Source organism: Garra rufa, chromosome 12, assembly GCF_049309525.1.
Source record: "Garra rufa chromosome 12, GarRuf1.0, whole genome shotgun sequence".
Lineage (NCBI taxonomy): Eukaryota > Metazoa > Chordata > Actinopteri > Cypriniformes > Cyprinidae > Garra > Garra rufa.
The window spans coordinates 14,840,941-14,862,843 of record NC_133372.1 but is presented as its reverse complement, the minus strand read 5'-3'; the positions used below and the strand labels follow the sequence as shown (position 1 = coordinate 14,862,843).

General features: G+C 34.8%; 1 protein-coding gene across 1 annotated transcript in view; it reads right to left on the bottom strand.

Moving 5' to 3' along the window:
• unc80 (unc-80 homolog (C. elegans)) overlaps positions 1 to 20,340 on the bottom strand; it is a 96,558-nt gene extending 76,218 nt beyond the window's left edge. The window contains exons 1-15 of the mRNA XM_073852515.1: positions 20,249 to 20,340; positions 19,801 to 19,849; positions 16,284 to 16,440; positions 15,885 to 16,180; positions 14,046 to 14,169; positions 13,798 to 13,862; positions 13,522 to 13,655; positions 11,810 to 12,077; positions 6,224 to 6,358; positions 5,855 to 6,071; positions 5,322 to 5,453; positions 4,862 to 5,130; positions 3,776 to 4,093; positions 1,697 to 1,828; positions 64 to 211 (exon numbers count right to left, since the gene is read on the bottom strand). Of these exons, the coding sequence (XP_073708616.1) occupies positions 64 to 211; positions 1,697 to 1,828; positions 3,776 to 4,093; positions 4,862 to 5,130; positions 5,322 to 5,453; positions 5,855 to 6,071; positions 6,224 to 6,358; positions 11,810 to 12,077; positions 13,522 to 13,655; positions 13,798 to 13,862; positions 14,046 to 14,169; positions 15,885 to 16,180; positions 16,284 to 16,440; positions 19,801 to 19,849; positions 20,249 to 20,340 (2,536 nt within the window). The remainder of the gene's footprint in view (positions 1 to 63; positions 212 to 1,696; positions 1,829 to 3,775; positions 4,094 to 4,861; positions 5,131 to 5,321; positions 5,454 to 5,854; positions 6,072 to 6,223; positions 6,359 to 11,809; positions 12,078 to 13,521; positions 13,656 to 13,797; positions 13,863 to 14,045; positions 14,170 to 15,884; positions 16,181 to 16,283; positions 16,441 to 19,800; positions 19,850 to 20,248) is intronic.
• Positions 20,341 to 21,903: the final 1,563 nt, after the last annotated feature.

Sequence of the window (21,903 nt, the reverse complement as noted above, 5' to 3'; positions counted from 1 at the left end):
GATAAAAAAATGCCTGGGCATGTTAAAGACATGCACTTAACAAGTGCAGCTCTGCCCTCTTACTGTCAGTGATTGGCTCCATGCAGAAGCCAAGAAGGGCATGCAGGAAATCCACAATGTTGTTGAGCGAATCCTTATTAACATATTCTTTCATAGTCTGCCGGAACTGCACTTTATCCAGCTTGTACAGAGTAGTCAAACAGTTCTGCGCCTAAAAATAGGACAGAGCAAAGGGTCAATTACCTTTGTTGGAGAAAAATCATTGCTACAAACAAATGCACTACATGTACACGACCAATCAGACGTTTTTGAACAGTAAGATTTTTTTAATGAAGTCTCTTCTGCTAACCAAGTCTGCATTTATTTGATCCAAAGTACAGCAAAAACTGTAAAAAATGAACTGTTTTATTTGACTATATTGTAAAGTGTAATTTATTTCTGTGATTTCAAAGCTAAATTTTTAGCATCATTACTCCAGTCACATGATCCTTCAGAAAATATTCTAATATCCTGATTTGCTGCTCAAAAAACATTTATTATTGTTATGTTGAAAACAGCTAAGTAGAATTTTTCCAGGTTTCTTTGATGAATTGAAAGTTCAGAAGAAAAGCATTTATCTGAAATAGAAATCTTTTGTAACATTATAAATGTCTTTATCTGCTGAAAATTCAGATTAGATTTTTCAGCAGATTTTTTCACATGAATAAATTACATTTTAAAATATAATGAAAATTGAAGTTATTTTAAATATTAAAATATTTCACTGATTTTGCTGTATTTTGGATCAAATAAAAGCAGGCTTGGTGAGCAGAAGAGACTTCTCTAAAAAACATAAAAAATCTTACTGTTCAAAAATTTTGGACTGGTAGTGTATATACTATAGGGCTGGGCAATTAATCGAAAAGTAATCGAAATCGACCTTCAGAACCTATAATCGATTAAATTTTTCCAAGTCAATTATTTTGATTACTTTCCCTTTAAAAACACTACCGCGTGTGGAGTCACGTGACCCCGCTCCGTTCCGTTCCGTTCTTCCGCAGACATCTCGATGGAGAGCTTAAACAGTATTTATTCAGTAAAAAGTATTTACAGGATATACAAGAGTATTGTTATTTAGAAGAGATACTGCTTATTTTCTACTTTTAATATGAAAAATATTAAACATAATTTATTTTGTTTCCAAAAGTGCAAGTTATTTATTTTCACTAATTTAAGAAAAAATGTGACTTTTCGTTTTAAGCAATGTGTGCTTTAATTTCAGTTGTTCAACACTGATGTTCAATAAATAATCATAGATAGTAGATAGTGTGTGTTTCCTTCAATTATTTTAAAATCAAGTAATGCACCCTTCATTCAAAAATTTCTCACTTGTAATATGTGAACATATTTAGCTACTGTACAAAACTTGTCAGTGAACTATGAGGGCAAAAAAAATAAATATTATATAAATATTATATAAATATAATTGTATTAATAAATAAAATAATCGTTCATTAATTTTAATCGAGTTTAAATGTTCAATTAATCGAGATTTTGATTTTAGGCCAAATCGCCCAGCCCTAATATACTACATATATTAAGAAATCCATTTCATCTGATCATATGACTAATGAGCAAATCAATATAATTCTGTCTGAAAGAGATACAAAATAAAGGTTAATCTGCACTGTAAAATAAATTTTAAATGTTTACATACCTGCATCCGAAGGCGGTCTCCAGAGAGCCCGCGATGGCCTTCACCACAGCCGTATGCGCAGCCGAGTGATTTTACGATCTTAATAAGCATGGTGAGAGCCAACCTGTGAGTGCTCAGTGAAGTGTCTCCATCCTGTTGATGATCAAAAATGTATGAAATCTTGCATGTGATAATTAATAACTCTCACATACAGTATGTCTCAAAAGTGAGTACAACCCTCACATTTCAGCAACCATTTTAGTATATCTTCTTAAGGGACAATACTATAGAAATGAAACTTGATATATTTTAGAGTAGTCAATGTGCAGCTTGTATAGCAATATAGATTTATTGGTCTGTATGGTCTGAGCGCTGACAAGCTGACCTTTTACTTCTGCAACCTTTAAAGCAATGCTGGCAGCACTCATGCATCTGTTTTTTTGAAGTCAGGTTCTGCACCTGACGCACAGAACAAGTGCTCAACTTTGTTGTTTGACTCTTGCAAGGCCTGTTTCGAATGGAACCCATGACGGAAAACCTATGTAGGACCCTGACCACTGTAGTGTAACTCGGTTTCAGGGTGTTACTGAACCTCTAATAGCCTTGGCCAGCTTTGTGGAGAGCAACAATTCTAATTCTTAAAATCCTCAGAGAGAAAATTGTACTTAAAGCACCTAACACTGCTCTAATACAAGATACACAACTTTGTATGGTCCTATCAAGCAGACAAAAACCTAAACTTGATTAATAGGACATGTGGCTTTGCATGGTTAAACAACATACTGCTGTTTTCACTTAGGGTGTACTCACTTTTGTTGCCAGCTATTTTGACAAGAATGGCTGTATGTTGAGTTATTTTCAGAGAACAGTAAATCTATACTGCTATACAAGCTGCACATTGACTACTCTATATATATATATATATATATATATATATATATATATATATATATATATATATATATATTAGTGGTGGGCCGTTATCGGCATTAACGTGCTGCGTTAACGTGAAACTCTTATCGTGCGATAAAAAAAAATATCGCCGTTAATCTATTCTCAAATTTGGGTTGGGAGCTGGGTCTAAACTACGCAAGCTATGATGACTTTCATCTTGATAGTTTAACGCGGATGTATACTAAGACTATAGAATATGGTCGCGCGTTTAAATCTCCTCCACCAAAACACAGACGGGATCACGTCGTCCTCCATTCATGAAAACAGAATCTACTATAGCGAAATGCCACGTAAATTCGTCGTTTTTTGGATTCATAAATCAAATGCTGGTCTGTCACTTAATTCAAATCGCGATATGGACTAGTGTATGTGAAAACTGAAATGCAAAAAGACCGTTTTAATATGAATCCGATATGTTCCGTTTGCCTAGCTGTATGTATGCATTGCGGAGACGAGCTTTTACTACACGCATACTGAAACACACGTGACGCTCCCGGTAATTTTTGCATTTTCATCTCACATGAACAGATAAACTCAATCGCCCAAACTGCTGTGAGTGTCACTTTTACCGTTTCATTTGAGAAAACTAGCATCATATCATACTGTACACACAGAAACGTCACGGCAACCTGTCAAAATAAAAGTACGGTGTAACATGTAATGGGTTGGGTAGGTGTTGACGTTAAAAAAAAACAAAAAAAAAAAACACACAATCTATAGGTAGAAAAAATAATTTCATTGTTAGTTAGTTAGTAAACACAAGTACATCTAATTGAACATAATTTATTTTCATCAACAAATTATCATAGAACAGCTTTATGAGCTTTATGATCCATTCTCAAAGACTTACTTTTAGTCATTATTTGGGTAGCACACATATTCTGAATGCCTTCAGCAGAATTCAAATTAGCCATTTTAATCTAGATTAATCTAGATTAATTCCAAAATTTAATCTAGATTAATCTAGATTAAAAAAATTAATCTATGCCCACCCCTAATATATATATATATATATATATCCAAGTTTAATTTCTATAGTATTGTCCCTTGAGAAGATGACTTAAATGGTTGCTGAAATGTGAGGGGTGTACTCACTTTTGTGAGATACTGTATACATATTTACAACAGATATATTAACTGGCTTACCTTGTTGTCTTTGTTATTCTTTATATCATCTCTGCTTCCTCCACGACTCTCTCCACCCCCTCCTCCTCCATCTCCTCCACCACCTCCATTAGGTGCTGCTCCTGTGCCTCCAGCCGCCTCCCCCTGAGCTCCACCCACACTCTGACTCGCTCCCTCCTTTGGGCGCTCTGCCTCTTTATCCTCAGGTTTGGAGGCTTTCTTTGATACACTTGGTACCACACCCAGCTGCAGAAGGCATTCGATGATGTTGAGCGCCACGTCGCAAATCCGAGAACTGATGTCATGTGTGAGTACGGCATACAGGGCCCGCAGAATAGCCTTGAAAAACAACACAGCGATAAACAGGAATGGCAACATGACTAATATGAAGGCAACACTATAATATCAACCAAATGGTCAGATCTTTTCAAGTCTATTGGGGGTAAACAAAATCTAAAAAAAAATTCTAACATTTTCCTCAGAAGTTAATGGCCAATCTGAACACAGAATTTGACACTACTGGTCAAAAGTTTAAAATACTGTAATTATGATTTTTTTAATGTTTTTGAAAGAACTCTCTTACGCTGATCAAGGCTGCATTGATTTAACCAAAAATACAGTGAAAGCAGTAATATTATGAAATGTTAATTACTTATTAATTACACTTAAATAACGATGGATGCAAATAGCGAAGGATGCTATTTACAATAAGTGCAAATAGCAATGGATTCTATTTACAATAAGTGCAAATAGCGATAGATTCTATTTACACCAAGTGAAAATAGCAGTATTTTTAGCGATATGTGCGATTTGTGACCTGTATAAAAGATAAAAGACAACTGGGAGACATAAATCTTGCTGATTGATAGGGGATCAAATACTTATTTTACTCATTAAAATGCAAATAAATGTTTTACTTTTTTGAAATGCGATTTTTGTTGTTGTTCATTTTTTTGTCAGTGGGCAAACATACAAATTTAACAGGGGATCAAATTATTTTTTTTCCTCACTGTAAATGAGCATAAGAGCCTACATTTAACAACTTAAAAAAAACTTAATTATCCAAACTTTTGACCGATAGTGTATAAGCAAATCTGTCACTTTTACCATGAGGTCCAGCATGCCATTTTTCAAAATGAAGTTATTAGTGCCCTCAATGGTTTCTCGGTCCTCTAGCGATGTGTAGTTGATGCAAGAGTCTGTCAGACTTCGGGGAAGGTTGGAGCAGGCCAGCGGCTCACATGGCATCTCAGGGATGGGAATGGGGTTACACAGTTTCTTTATGTGCTCTGTGAAGAAATCTGTGTAGCCTACATTAAATGAAGCCACAGTTGTGTTAAATGTAGCCATGGTTATGGTGGAGATCTGGGAACGAACTGAGAAAGAAACAGTCCATGAGTAAATAAGTAAATTACATGATCCTTAATTTAAAATGAATATGAATAATTAAAAAGTATTGTATATTTTTCTCAAAAATACTGGATCCCCAGTTGTGTGTTATTAATCTTTATTAATTCCATGAAAATGAACTATAATAGGTTTAGAATGAATAAGATGATTTGCTTACCACCCTCTTTGATGGTATTGTCACTGTGACTGTTGGAGTGTTCAGGCAAGTTGTGGTGGGAGTGAAAATGTTTTGCTCCAAGACTGTCCACATCTCCAGGAGTATCTGAGCTTCCACGGCGTGTCAACTTCCCTTAAACACAACAAAACACAGCCACAATATGACAAAAATCTATAACTAATACATAACTTGTATGGGCAGGGCTAATGCATTAAACCATAAAGCACAAAATCCATACAACTGAAAACTAAATTCTTTAGGAAAAATAAAATTGTTAAAACTATAATCAATTATTTAAACTGATAAATTGCTAAAAGTTTTGATGAAAGATTGACTATTAAAAATTAAAAGCATTAAAACAGTAAAAAAAAGTTTAAAACACAAAATATGGGAAAACTAAAACAGATTTCATAGGGCCCTACATATGCTCAAAACAAGAAAAAAGAGATCCTTTTTCTGCAGGTGCATAGAGCTAATAAGAACAAAAAGGTGGCTAGCTGCACACTGAAAAGTTCATCATGGGCCTTACATACCCATGATAGTGGAAGGCCAACCCCCGCGGTCCAGTGTGCGACGGTCATCTCCCAGTCCAGAGAAGCTTCCGAATGAGAAGGTGCTGCGTGTGGGTGAGACATCCAGGTGATCCTCATGCATCAGGAAAGGTACGCCCATCCGCCGCTGGCGTTTCTTCCCAGTATGGTGGAATGGGATAGAGCCTTTTCTCTCTCGATCTTCTCTACGGTTTTTAAACTGAAAAATGATGGAATAAAACAAGTGCATAGTGGCATAGTAAATGAAAATCAAGAAAAGGTAACCCTTCTAGAAAAGAAGCATGTGACATCAACAAATATACATCATATTGGTTTACTGTCTGAAACTATGCATAAAAATTATCTGCATACCTTTTTGAATATGTTCATGCCCATCTCAGTTGAGAGGTCAGGGACTGCTTGTCTCCTGAGGTTGGTAACTGACACTTTGGAGAAGGTCTCAGAGCTCAAAGACCTGCTCTCCTCATTACATTTCAGAGTCATATCCTTAGAAAAATGGGAAAGAAAAAAATCAAGGTTTAAGATGTATGCATATTTTTTTAAACCTGTGACTTACAATGGTTAAAATGTTAACTAATACTATTTCAGTTCATTTCACATCTTTTAAATTTGCAATGCCATATCTTGATCCTTAATCCTGTGTTATCAAAACCTAAGGTTTCAAGCCTACTAATTAAAAAAAGTAACAGTACTGCTACCACCGACGTCTCTGGGGCTGTGTTATTGGACTACCTGTGAGAATCACCCATTTAATTAATTAAAATGAATAAATCAGCATTTCTGAATGAATTGGTTAAATGAACGATTCAATGACTCATTTGCCACTCACTGTGAACTATACAACCTACAGAAAGTCATTGAATAACTCCCACCCCTAATGGACAGAATGACAGCCTGGAAGAACACGAAAACAGATGAGAGGAGTGATACAAAGAAATATCAGCACTCTTGCAATAATGAACTATATTTTGTCCAAAAAGAACATAACTTTGTGTAAGATTGCTCAGTTCACTCAGGACCACTCTGTTTGATTAAAAATTATTGTTAAGGTCCTGAACATTATTTTGGCAGCAGGATTTACTGTCCACAAGCAAACCTCACTGAGGTTTGAAACAGATATGATATTCAGAAGTGATACAGTTCTGTAAATGAGACTGGACAAGATCAAGCAGCGACTGCTAATAGATGATTTTGTGGACAAGACTCTAAGTGATCATAAGTCTGTATAGAGAGGAGGTCCTTGAGGATGGAGGAGGGTAAGCGCACATCTGTGCGACAGACCAAGGCATGTGTGAGAACGGATTGACTTATCTCATTTAATTATAGTGGGAGGAGTTATTGAGCGTCAGCTAAGGCTGCTGTCACGCCGAGTACTGCCTGAACTACGTTTGAGCTCCATTCATCACTCAAACTACATTTATCCCTATTACTCATTACTAGTAGGCGTCTTTGGAGCTTTATTTCTGGAGAGGCAAAAATAATCAGTTGCAAAATCCATCAAAGGGCCACATAAAATATTTCTAGTAGTAATGTATCAAGCTAAAATGCATTTAAACCATCCACATCGACTGGCCTTATTATCCCACACAACTCTTAAAAAGAAGAACATTGTTAGTGTCAGGGTTAATTTCTGTTTTGATTTAGTTATCACTGTATTCTGTTCCAGTTTGCCTGTGTTCCTGAACTTCCTGATCTTTTCTTTGTTTCCATAGTTACCCATTAGTTCCCACACCGGTTCTGTTTTAACTTGATTATGTTTCTGTTGTATAAGCCTTTTGTTTCTTCAGCTCTTTTGTCCTTTCTCATCACTGTTTGTACATGGATGTGGTTACCTTTCTCCTACAATCTCCTGAGTGTTCTTTGTGGGTTTATTAAAGGCTGAAAAATGCAGCATTAGGAAGTCTTCTTACTGTATATTAATATTCTGTGATGCCTAAATTCATTTGAAGCACTGAAATGCTGGTGAACACTTTTAATATCCATGCATCCCTGATGACATGCTGCGTTCACACGATTTCGTAATTACCGTAGGTTTGAGATGACAACATGCGAATTTCTATTTGGAGCAGCATACATTCTCAGGACTGGGAATTATGCATTTCTATAGCACCACTATCAAAGCATAAATGAATCTGCAGTGGTCAGGTGGTACAAGTAGGAGCTCTCAGAATTACAAGTTTTAAGAGGACATGAAACCTTTTTACATGTTGAAACCTCTAAATTACAGTAATTTCAACATGAAGTGAATGCACCTACAGTTAAGTGGCTTCCACTTAAAGGGACAATTTACCCAAAATTGAACATTCTGTCATTAATAACACACCCTCATGTCATTTCAAAACAGTAAGACCTTTGTTTATCTTCGGAACACAAATTATGATATTTCTGATGACATCCGAGAACTTTCTGATCGTGCATGGACAGCAACGCAACTGAAATGTTTTATGGCCCAGAAAGGTAGTAAGGACATTGTTAAAATAGCCAATGTGACATTAGTGGTGCAACCATAATATTATGAAGCAATGAGAAAGCGTGGAGTACAGAAACACTATTGTAATTGTTAGAACGGGCCAAGGATCTCCATGTAAAACTGATTGTGCAGACCAAACTGTAAGCTGTAGAGACTTGAAACTTGGAGGGATGGTAGTATTCACACTAGGGGTTGCTCCGATTAATTGTCTAGTCGATTAGTCGACTTTAATGCTCTGCCATGAGGCTTTAAGCTTGACGTCGACTAGTCGCTGGTCCTATAGAGGGCGCAACAGGATAAGAAGTCTTTGAAGTCAACATTTAAGCTTTGTGAAAACAGCTAAAATAATAGATAAATGCATACTCCAAAAGCGCTCCACAACACGTGTGAGTATACCATCTTGATGTTTAAAACTGAACAGGAGAATGCACGTTTTAAACAGCTTGTTGTAATTGTCGTTCTAATCTAATGCACTGCTGCGTCGTGCGCACACAATCATTCAAAAGCGCGGTGGGGAAATGAATTGTCAACACTGTTCCATGATTTCTGGCTAATATAGCTTAGAAACTGAAAAGTTCTAGCATATATTTCTTAGTAATTAAAACCCACAGCTTTATTATTAGGCTAGTAGAGAGACGCTGCCAGGTAGAATTAATTCACACACACAATCGCTCTCTCACTAATGACTTTATATAAATGTAATCTTTACAGTGCTACTTTATCTGTTGATTTAGAACGAGCAGAAATCTGTGAGAAATATAACGACCCAAAGACAAAGTTACTACATTAGTTACTGATTATACTGATTAGCAAAGTATTATAGGAACAATAGCCATGTAGGCAGTGCTGTGTCATAGCTGTGCACAAGGTGTTTGAGTCTCAGCTCAAGGTTTAAGTGTTTTTGTTCAATAATGACGTCATAAGCGACTAGTCGACGTCGACTCGACTTTTATCACGTAAATGTCGACTTTAAAAAATCTGAAGTCGTTCAACCCCTAATTCACACCACCAACATCACCAAGGCTTGCCCCAATCGGCCTGATGGGGGGCACTACAGCAAACAAAGGTACGAAATTGTTTATAACTCCTAAGCTGTCAGTCACAGGCTCGGGTGCCTTATGTCATTGGAATCCTTTGCTCACGCCAGACAAAATGCATGCCTGCATTCTGTATTTTGGGTATAAGAAAAACCTACTTTTGTGAACTATTTTCAGAACCAAACCAGTGCAGAAAAATTCTCTCAAGAATGAATATCAATAATTATCAAAAGTTAACCTTTCGACTCACCGTCGCAAAGGGGCACCACACTGTTTGAAAGCGGCAGGGCCACTTTTGCCTATAACTCCTGAACGTAGTGAGATATCTCCACCAAACTCAATCTGAGGTCACAGAAAACAATTGTGGAGCTTGGCTACTTGGTGGTGCTATAAGAGGGAAAAAAACATAAAAATGGCTATACTTACGCAACATATGTCCTATCAACATGAAAATCGTTGTGCGCAGTCTTGTTCCAAAGTGTCACAAGTGTCTATAAGGACATTTGCGTATCTCAAAAAACATGCCCACAACTTGCCGATGAAGTTTGAGCACATATTAGACAAGGTTAATGGAGGCTGATCAGAACGAAACTCAGTGGGCCTGTTTGACTCATGGCCTTAAAAGTCTGTGAAAAATTTGAAAGAAATCAGCCACTGGGGTGTGATATCGCATTTTTTAAAGGTGTAAATGATTGTACATTGCACATTTTTTGAACATACACAAAATATTTGTATTATATGATAGAACTCTTCATTCCGGACAACTTTGTCTCTAGAACCACTGCTGTCAATCAAATAATTTGTTAAATGATTGAGAAGATGTAAAAAACCTACTTATGCAAACTAGTCCTAACTGCAGTACAATTCTCTGGACCCTCTAGATCCATAATTGTCAAAAAAAAATTAACTTGACATTTTGGTAAGCTACAACAGGGTCACTTTACCTTACCTAGTTACATGAAGTTTTGAGTTTTTGTTTAGGATTTATAGGCTTTTGGGTATCATTGGCCACGTCCCTTTAAAGGAGTTAAATTTCAGAACAAAGATTTACAGATAATGTACTCACCCCGCTGTCATCCAAGATGTTCATGCATTTCTTTATTCAGTCGTAAAGAAATTAGGTTTTAAGGAAAACATAATTATCTCCATATAGTGGACTTCAATGGTGCCTGTGAGTTTGGACATCCAAAATGCAGTTTATATGCAGCTTCAATAAGGGTCTTATTTAGTGAAACGATATTGAAACGGTATGTATGCATGTGCATCACAGAGCTAGACAAGATGAGCATTTGAGGTTAAAAAGTATATAATTATTATTATTTTTTAGAAAATGACCAATCGTTTTGCTAGATAAGACCCTTATTCATTGGCTGGGATCATTTAGAGCCCTTTGAATCTGCATTGAAACTGCATTTTGTGTGCTCAAACTCACAGGCACCATTACAGTCCACTATATGGAGATAATTCGAGAAATGTTTTCCTCAAAAAACATAATTTCTTCACGACTAAAAAAAGAAAGGTATGAACATCTTGGATGACAAGGAGGTGAGTACATTTTATGTAAATTTTTGCTCTGGAAGTGAACTTGTCCTTTAAAGGCACGTGGCCAATGATACCCAAAAGCCTATAAATCCTAAACAAAAACTCAAAACTTCATGAAACTAGGTAAGCATGTGCAACAGATGCACTGTAAAAAGTTTTCACCAGATTCAACTTAAAAACCTAAGTTCAGCAGCTGCCTTAAGTTTTTAAGTTAAATCAGCTTAAAACTACAAGTCATTTTAACTTATTAGAATGAAAATGAGTTGATATAACTTGTGAGTTTAAATGACTTAAGTTGATTTAACTTACAATCTTAAGGCAGCTGCTAAACTTAAATTTTTAAGTTGAAACTGGTGAAAACTTTTTACAGTGTGGTTCTAAACAAGCACACAATATTTTATGGAAATCCGACTATAGTTGGTGCTATAACAGTCATAAATTAAAAATAATCATATTTTTATGGTAAATTACCTGTATTTATTAAAAATTATTTTTTAAATCATTGATAGTTTTCTTTGCACACAAAAAGTATTCTCGTAGCTTCATAACATTACGGTTGAACCACTGAAGTCACTGTTTTAACAATGTCCTTACTACCTTTCTAGGCATAAAATGTTTCAGTTCCGTTGATTTCATCAATAACTTAAACTTAAATCTTAATTTGTGTTCCGAAGATGAACATAGACCTTACGGGCTGGGAACGACATGAGGGTGAGTAATTAATTAATTTTCATTCGAATTTTCATGAATGAATTCATGAATTATAAATTAATTAATGGAATGTATTTCAAACCCTGGCCCCACCAGAATCTAATACAGATACGCCACTGCCAATTACCATCTGAAACTGCTGTGTAAAAACACAGCTAACTGACATAGTATTGTTACCTGTGTTTTGTGAGTATTAACCAAAGAAGGCGTAGCAGCCACCATGGAACTACTGCGGGGCCGTGGTAAGGGGGGTATCAGGGGCTCAGGGGGGCGTTCAGGCTTCTCCTGCAGTATCTGACGCAGCCGCTGCAGGTAGTATATGAGGGCCCAGTGCACACCTTCTTCTGTCCAGTGAGGCTGCATTAAGCAACGCAGCACTGCAACATCAAAATAGGTGGCGTACCTTGCTCGTTGTGATACAGAGATGCCACCAGGGGCTGAGAAACTTTCAATGAAAGAAAGAGAGACAGGGATTTGTTACAGAAAATGATCGTCAGAAACAATAGTTTTCTCAGAATCGTTGCTTAGCAACTGCACTGTGAACACACGCACAGACTAACACTGTGACAGATGGGAGTCTGACTGGAACTGAACACTATTTATCTAGCCAACACAGGATAAGAATGCTTTGAAATCATTCTAGTTTTAAAAGATTGTAAAAGATTCTTTTTTTCCAACACTTTACAGTAAGGTCCAATACGTTAACATTAGTTAATATGTAATAATGATGTTATAATAATAAACTAACAATGAGCAACAATTTCTACAGCATTTATTAATCTAGGTTAATCTTAATTTATAATTGTATTATTTTATATTGGTAATTCACTCACACTCATAATGTAATTTATATAAATACATGTTAAAAATGTATTTGCATACACCAGTCAAAAGTTTTTGAACAGTAAGATTTGTTTAATGTTTTTTAAATAAGTCTATTCTGCTTACCAAGCCTGCATTTATTTGACCCAAAATACAGCCAAAGCAGTAATATTGTGAAATATTTTTACTATTTAAAATAACTGCTTTCTATTTAAATATATTTTAATTTGTAATTTATTCCTGTGATCAAAGCTACAAAGCTACATTTCAGTCTTCAATGTCATATGATCCTTCAGAAATCATTTTAATATGCTGATTTGCTGTTCAAGAAACATTTATTATTATTATTATTATTATCATCAATATTTAAAACAGTTAAGTAATTTTTTTCAGGATTCTTTGATGAATAGAGACCCAAAGATCAGCATTTATCGAAAATAAAAAGCTTTTGTAACATTATACACTATATCATTCAAAAGCTTGAAAGAAATTATAGATATGAATACTTTTCTTTAGCAACGATGCTTTAAATTTATAAAAAGTGATGATAAAGACATTTATAATGTTATTACAAAATATTTCAAAATATTCTGAACTTTCTATTCATCAAAGAAACCTGAAAAAAAATTCTACTCAGCTGTTTTCAACATAATAATAACAATTTCAATTAAAAACAGTTATTTTAAATAGTAAAAACATTTCAAAATGTTACTGTTTTTGCTGTACTTTGGATCAAATAAATCCTTGCTAAAGCCTGGTGAGCAGAAAAGATTTCTTCAAAAAACATTACAAATCTTACTGTTCAAAAACTTTTGACTGGTAGTGTATATAGAAATGAACATTAACCAAGAATAATAATTGCTGTAAATTGATTTTTCATTATTATTTCATGATAGCTATTTAATTAACTAATACATTAGCATATGAAAGAAACCTTGTTATAAAATTTTACCATTTTTGTCAGAGTAGAACCACCAAGACTTAATATGATTTTTTTGTCTATAAATAATGACAGTGTTTAGTCCTGCTACATGCACCACCTGTCTGAGTAGTGTGCAAACACTCACTTCTTCGGTTGTGAAAATCCTTTATCAAAGGACTGCTGTGAGGACCCTCCCTTCTCTACTGAGTTGCCACGGCGACAGCTCTGTCCTGTCACCGAGGGGGAGGAGGAGTCTGGCCGGACTGATTCACATACCACCTGAAAGCCGAGATAGAAGAGGAAATCACATGACCCCAGCTGAACAATGATGTTAATGCACTACGAGAGGAAATTAATATACGCCAGGACTAAATGAGCCACAAGGGGCTGTGCAGCTGCAAATCACAGTCTGAATACTCACTGCAGGGCACGGGTTAGTGGTATCATGAGGACTACACTGGTTATTCACTGGAGAATTCCTCTTTGCTGTGGAGAATATAACAGAAAGATGGCAGATGTGTGAAACATGAACGATTTACAACCATTAAGAACAATGAGCAAAGATGGAATTGTATTTTGGGTTAACGCTGGTAAAACAGACCAAAAATGATGTTGTTGAAGACAGTGATAGAAGAACCCTAAAAATAGGTCAATTTAAAGAAATCTGACCTGTAATAATGTTACGCATGGGTTTGACAAGGGCAGAAAAAGCAGGAACGTCAGGTTGGCGGTGCTCCCACATTGGCTGCCAAATAACAAGTCCACCAGCTAGTCGAAAGGTAAGGTCAGACTCCTGCCAAATGCAAAATTATCAACATTTTTTTAGCAGTTTAAGCAAAGTAATAAATTATTGATTGCAAAACTAAAAAAGTTCACGCACAGCCATAAAAAATAATGATCTGAACTGATAAAGTATGGCTCAACAATAAAAATTTTAAGATTTTACTTTTTTGTTTTGTTCTAAAAAAAAATGTCATCACCTCACCCCAAAAAAGATCAGTTTTTACTTTTATGTTTACCAGAAATATTTATGTTTTTCAGCAAATGTTAGGTTTTTATTTTTCATCACTAAAATATTTAAATGATTAAATAACTATAATTGTTTTTTTTTGCAGTTTAATCAAATTAATAATTATTAATTGGAAAAATAAAAGAATACATGGACAGCCATAAAAATAAGGATTTTAAACTGATAAAGAAGGGCTCAACAATAACAATTTCAAGATTTAACTTTGTCCTAAAAAAATTAATCAGCCCTATCTCAAAAAATGATCAGCTTTTATTTTTATATTTGCAAGAAATATGTATAATTTTCAATAAGTCACATAAGTTCACATTTAGTGAAAAATATAAATATTTCTAGCAAATATAAAAATAAAAACTGGTCATTTTTTTGGGTCATTTTCTGGTCCTACTTTATCAGTTCAAATTCCTTATTTTTATTGCTGTGCATGTATTTTTTATTTTTGCAATGAATAGTTAATTAATTTGCTCAAACAGCAAATGTATATATATATATATATATATATATATATATATATATATATATATATATATATATGCTGTTTGAGCAAATTAATGAAAATGCCCCAAAAAATGACCAGTTTTTATTTTTATATTTGCTAGAAATATTTATATTTTTCACTAAATGTTACATTACAAAAATTATAATTATTATATATAATTATATATTATAATTATAATTATAATTGTTATACATGTTTTTTTTTCAGTTTAAGCAAATTAATCAAATATTAACTGCAAAAATTCACAGAACATTCACAAAAATAAGTAATATATGTATAATTAAAATTATATATATATAATTTTTTTAATTATTTTTTTTCTTCTCAGTTTACACAAATTAATAAACTAACAATTGCAAAAATAAAAAAGTAAACGCACAGCCATAAAAATAAGGATTAGGGATCAAGTAATAAGAAGTAGGGATCAATAATAAGAATTTCCAGATTTTACTTGCAATAAATGATCAGTTTTTATTTTTATATTTGCTAGAAATATTTATATTTTTTAGTAAATTTTTCAGCATTAACATGTTTATTTATGATGATAAAAATGATTTATTATGATTAAATAATTACAATTAAATTATAATATTTTATAGTTTTAGTTATACATTTTATATTATAGTTATAAATAATAAAAATAACAATTAGAACATTTTATTTAAATTTATATAAAAAATAAAATTTACTAGAATTATACAGCTGTAATGAAAAGGTCTGCTAACGTCATCTATGTTTGCCAGCTAGATGACATTATCTAGTGAAAAATCTGAAGAATTTACAATAACAATGTAGAACAAATCATTGAAAACTAAGGCAGTAAAATAAATGCACAAAATCAGTGAAATAAAAGTAAAATTTTCAATGGCAATGCAGTAACTTTAATGAACTCTCTCACACTGGCCTTGGGCCAGCAGGATATCCATATTGTTGAGCCCTGCAGAGCAAAGAAATAAACAAACTCAACAGTAAAACTTCCAACCTTAATCCGGTTAATGAGGGGGGCGAAGAGAAACACAAAGAGCTCCACAGTGGCCATATTCTTATGGTAGAGTTTGGCACGGGCATATTCATTCTCTTCTGGTGTGCTGCCATTGCGGTCTGTGAGACACTGGTTCCCCATGGGCTGGAGGTAGGCGCTACTGCTACCACTGCTGCCCCCAGACCAGCCGTGTCCCAGCCCAGGCTCCTGGTGGCACTCCTGGGCCGCTTCCAAAAGCATCCAATGGAGAGTGTGAAGGAGCTTCGTCTCAGCTACCCCAAGTTTATCCTGGTGTCCTGGTGAAAAGAGATTGTGGACATGCTGAGCAATAAAATTAACAACGAAATTAAGTCTCCCAAAGACACAGAGCACAAAGGGCAGTTTAATAAGGGTTCCTACCCAGCTTGTTGCGGTTCGAGAGAAGGATGGCAGTGCAGTGGAGAACATGAGGCAGAGCAGCCTGGACCAGCTCCCAGCGAGAGATGCTCTGGATGGCTTCAGTGAGGGCTGGAGAGAGCCCATGGAGTTTGTTCTCCACCAGCACCCGCTCAAATGACTAGGCAGGATAGAAGCGTGAGACATAATCCTCTAAAGCACTTATTAAATGATTACTTCTTCTTGTTACAGTATTTTTTGTACACAAGAAAGGAAACATGCTATTATTATTATTATTATTATTAACAGAACTGTATGCAGATTTGCTTTTATTTCTTACAGATAAAAACTGTGGCTGTCAATAGTAATAGTCTTGTAAAAAAAAATCAAGTAAGGAGGATAACACTGTAAATGTTTAATTTTAATAGTAAACTACTCACTACTTCACTATTATACAGCTGATGTCAAAAGTTTACATACACCTTGCAGAATCTGCAAAATGTTAATTATTTTACCAAAATAAGAGGGATCATACAAAATGCATGTTATTTTTTATTTAGTACTGACCTGAATAAGTTATTGACATAAAAAAAAACGTTAACATATAGTCCACAAGAGAAAATAATATAAAAATGACAATGTTCAAAAGTTTACATACATTTGATTCTTAATACTGTGTTGTTACCTGAATGCTCCACAACTGTGTTTTTTTGTTTTTGTTTAGTGATAGTTGTTCATGAGTTCCTTGTTTGTGCTGAACAGTTAAAATGCCAGATGTTCTTCAGAAAAATCCTTCAGGTCCCACAAATTCTTTGGGTTCTCAGCATTTTTGTGTATTTGCTTCAGAAGGAAAAACGATGCAATGATTTTAGAATTTGAAGATCAGGGTAAATTGAACTTATTTTGTCCTCTGGGAAACATTTAAGTATCTTCTGTAGCTTCTGAAGGGCAGTACGCAAAGTTTAATGCATCGTTTTCCTTCTGAAGCATCAGTGAGCTATTACTTTCTGTAATAGTTACATATGAGTCCCTCAGTTGTCCTCAGTGTGCAAAAATGGATCTCAGACTCATATAGTCATTGTTGGAAAGCGTTCAAATGCACAAAAACTTAAAAAAAAAAAAAATAATCAAAGAATCTGTGGGACCTGAAGGACTTTTCAGAAGAACAGCGGGCAGTTTAATTGTTCAGGACAAACAAGGGACTCATGAACAACCATCACTTAAAAAAAACAAAACTGTGGATCATTGAGGTAACAACACAGTATATTAAGAATCAAGTGTATGTATACTTTTGAACAGGGTCATTTTTATAAATTCAACTTTTTTTTTCTTGTGTACTATATGTAAACTTTAATGTGAAATACCTTATTCAGGTCAGTACTAAATAAAAAATAACATGCCTTTTGTATGATCCCTTTTATTTTGGTAAAATAATTAACATTTTGCAGATTCTGCAAGGTTTTTGTGAACTTTTGACTTCAACTGTATATGGTGAAAAACTGTAATAAATCTAACAGAACAAAAGGTATAAAGGTAAAAGGTATTACACTGTTACATTTACAGTTTTTGGAAATGAAAAAGAACAAGCCATCTTATAATTTACAGTGAAAATTAGCAAATTCCCATAATTCCCTGTGTGACACTTCATTAAATTAAGGTTATTCTTAGTTCTTTCTCATCAGTTATGTACATTAAGGTTTTGTCAAATATTATGTTGCTAAATGAATGTTTATTGAATTATTTTAGCATACATTAGTATTACTCTACATGTGTAAACAAGCTTTGATTATGTGGCTTTCTCTTGGCGTTTACTAGTGGTTGTCAGTATATTATAAAGGTACTTTGTTGATATTTCAATAGGTTGGTATATTAACCTTATGTCAGTCATAGAAACATACAGTTACAATCAAAATTATTCAACCCCCTTGACCTGCAAGAAATTTTGCTGCAGAGAGCAACATTTTGTGAAAACAATTCAACAAAAGCATCAGTAAACTATTAAAGAAAGTTTATTAATACACATTTGAGTAATTCTGAGAACGTAAGTTGATGAATAATGAAAAAAAATTGAATTGGCTCTAAACATTTATGTTCAAAATTATTCAACCCCTGAAAGTAAATGTGGTGTAGAATCTTTTATTCTTTAAAACCACCAATAAACACCGCCTGGAAGTGCTTAGATGCTTCTGTCACCTTTCTGCTGCAATCTTGGGCCATTCCTCCCCTAAAAAAGCTTTCAGATCACTGATAATCTTTGGTTTTTACTTTGCCACTGCTTGCATTAAATTCAACCATGTATTTTCAATGAGAATTAAATCTCGAAACTGAAGAGGCCACTTAAAAACATTCTATGACTGATTCCTAAACCAAGCGTAAGTAGATTTGAACGTATACTTTGGGATGATTGTCCTGCAGGAAAGTCCATTGATTATTATCTTCAGACTTTACACAAAAGGCATCACAATGTTTGCCAAAATGGTCTGATACTTTAATAAATCAATGATATCCTTTGTATGGTCATGTTTTCCAATTCCTGCTACAGTAAAACAACCCCATAACAGGACTGGCCCACCTCCATGTTTGACGATGGAGATTGTGTTCTTCTGCTTATAAGCTTAGTCTTTTTTTGCACCAGACGTACCTCTGATCCATACATCCAAAAAGTTCCAGTTTGGATACATCACTCCATAAAACATTCTTCCAGCACTCCACAGGTCTATGCAAATGAATTTTGGCACGTTCAAGGCAGCCTTTTTGTTCTTCTTGGTCAAGAGTGGTATTCAGCAAGATTGCTCAACATGAAGACTACACTTGTCTAGTTCCTCTTGTACACAGCATTGGTCATCTTGCAAGTCTTTGGCTGTACATTGCAAGTTTTTCTCAGTTGATCTGGTCAAACATTTTATGATGTTGTGCTTTTTTGTTCAACAGCCTCAAAGGTTTTCTGGTTCAACACACTTTAATCTAAGGAATACGGCTGCCAGCTGTGTCTCTAGGGACTTGTAATGTCTTAGAAATCTTCATGTAGTTTAATATAGCAAACAATTTCCTCTCTATTGATTTTGTGTGAGCTTTGTTGACTTTACCATATTTGTTACTCCCTATCAGCACAAGCATGGGCTAAGTGTATACTATGTGTAACAACCCAATCTAATTCCATTTTTAATAAGTTTGTAAAGGCTTAAGACGATTTTTTAAGACAATTTTGTTCCTTACCATAAAAATAACTGTCTTAAAACAGCAATGTTGAATAGGGGTTGAATAATTCTGACTGTTTTATTAAAAAAATCCTATAACTCAAACATTACATTATATATTGACATTATCACTTTTAATATGCCAGAAAACTGTTGCAGATGCAATTTAGTCCTGGATCTTCAGAAAAAGCAAAAAACATTTGTAAAGTACTGCAGTCTCTGGGGGGTCTGAATAATTTTGATTGCAACTGTAGGTGTACATGAACCTCTGATTTAGTCTTAGTTTTCTCTGATAGAGAAAATTTTATTTACAGGTGTTCACTTGTGATTATTAATACACTCACCACACAGGAGGCTTCATACTGCTTCCCTAACTTCGGCCGCAAAAACGCGCTGCAACAGATACGTGTTTCATTTAATTACATATCATAAAACTGCATAAAATAACAGCCATAATCGAGCCGGCAAGGACACTCTGTGCCACAACATGATTTTAACTGAAACTGAATTATGGCGAGCTCTGGTTAAGGCACTGACAGCACCATTGCTGTATGAAGGTGAAATATTCGATAGAATATTCTACCAATTTTGTTCAGGGTTTCATGATAAGACACACAAGGTGCGGCGGTGTATGAAAAGATGACGCACGAGACACCAGCGCAACAGAAATACATTCAGAGACCGGTATGAGAGATGCATACGAATGAGAAACGCTCTGCAGGAGCCATATACAAGGGAAACAGACTAATCACTCGCAGAAAACACCTGTTATGCCACGACTAAATCACTGACCTGGTCTGTCTCCATAGGAAGGTTTGGATAGGAAACGGGATCCCCCGGCAGTTTTCCTGGTCACTGTCATCCAGGCTCTTTCTTTTCACCATTTTTGACCTGCTGGATTCAAGGGTGCAGACGGGCTGCTCAAAGATGGATTTGATTCACGGCATCACCGTAATATTTTACATCGGAGCGTAAAATGGCTGCAGGTGTTGACTTGTGTCGACACCACCCCGTGGAGCAGCGGGAGCAGCGCTGAAAGACCGAATCCACTTGTCAATTAAGAGACACTGAACACCGGTTTGAAGATACGGCTTCAAATACGTAATCAATGAGATGGAGAGACGGACCCCCTCTGGGTCTTAAAATCTCAAGATTCGCGAATATTTCAGTGTAACAATTATTACTGCATTATTAGTATCCAAATCGACAATTTAAGCAAAAGAACTACAGCTACTACAAGTAAATATATACATACATACACAAACATAATATTTATGACAAAGTAAGAAGCTTTCACAATCCCCTTTTTTCTTCTTTCTTTAACAATGCTGGACAACACCAAATTACCAAAGGTCAGTTTAGTTACAATACTGTAGCAATTAGTGCATTTTAAGGCGAACTATGGTTACCCTACCATACACTTCATTTATGCAAGAACAAAATTGTAATAAAGAACACAATTGAATTGTAAGTGCATGATCATTGTAATTACACCGCAACAAATGCGATCCTTTCATGTAACTAAAATTGGTAACACTTTATTTTAAGCTGTCTTTGTTACACGTTACATGTACTTACTATTATAATAACAATTAATAATGCATAATTACATGCAAGTAACCCTAAGCCAAACCATAATGCTAACCATATAGTAAGAACATGTAGTTAATAAATAGGTTATTACTATTACTAGGCTAGTACTTAAATGTATAATTACACTGTAACAAGGACACCAAAGTGTAACCAAACAAATTTAAACTCTCTTATGGGGCTTATGGCTGCTACAGTAGGTACATGTTCATCAGTTGCGGTTCATAAGAGTAAACCAATATCACCTCAGTCCCACTTTAATAACATGAGACAATAATTTAAGTTAGTGTTCATACTCTAAAAGCATAGATGTGATATATTCAGCTTTACCGAAATGATTTACAAAAACAATACATTATTTTATTATATAATATTAGTGCATCGTATTCTGTTCCATTGTTCCATTTCTGGAACAATTCAATCTACAGTGGTGGCCAAAATTATTAGAACACTAGTATTTTCACCAGCAAAAAAGAAAAATATCTGAAGATTTTGCTGTAGTGTCAGTTGAAAATATCAGTTTACATTTCCGAACATTCATTTTGCCATTAATTGGAGTCTGACAACAGCCAGTGCTCCACAGAGATCTGATCCCATAATTGTCCTTTCTGTCTGAAATACGATGCACTAATATTATATAATAAAATAATGTATTTTTTTGTAAATCATTTCGGTAAAGCTGAATATATCACATCTATGCTTTTAGAGTATGAACACTAACTTAAATTATTGTCTCATGTTAAATGAAGAAACAGAACAAACTGAGACAGACTAAATCCAGAAGAACTGTGACAACATCTCCAAGATGCTTTTAAAAAACCTGCAAAGCTACCTGAAAAATTATGCACAAGAAACCT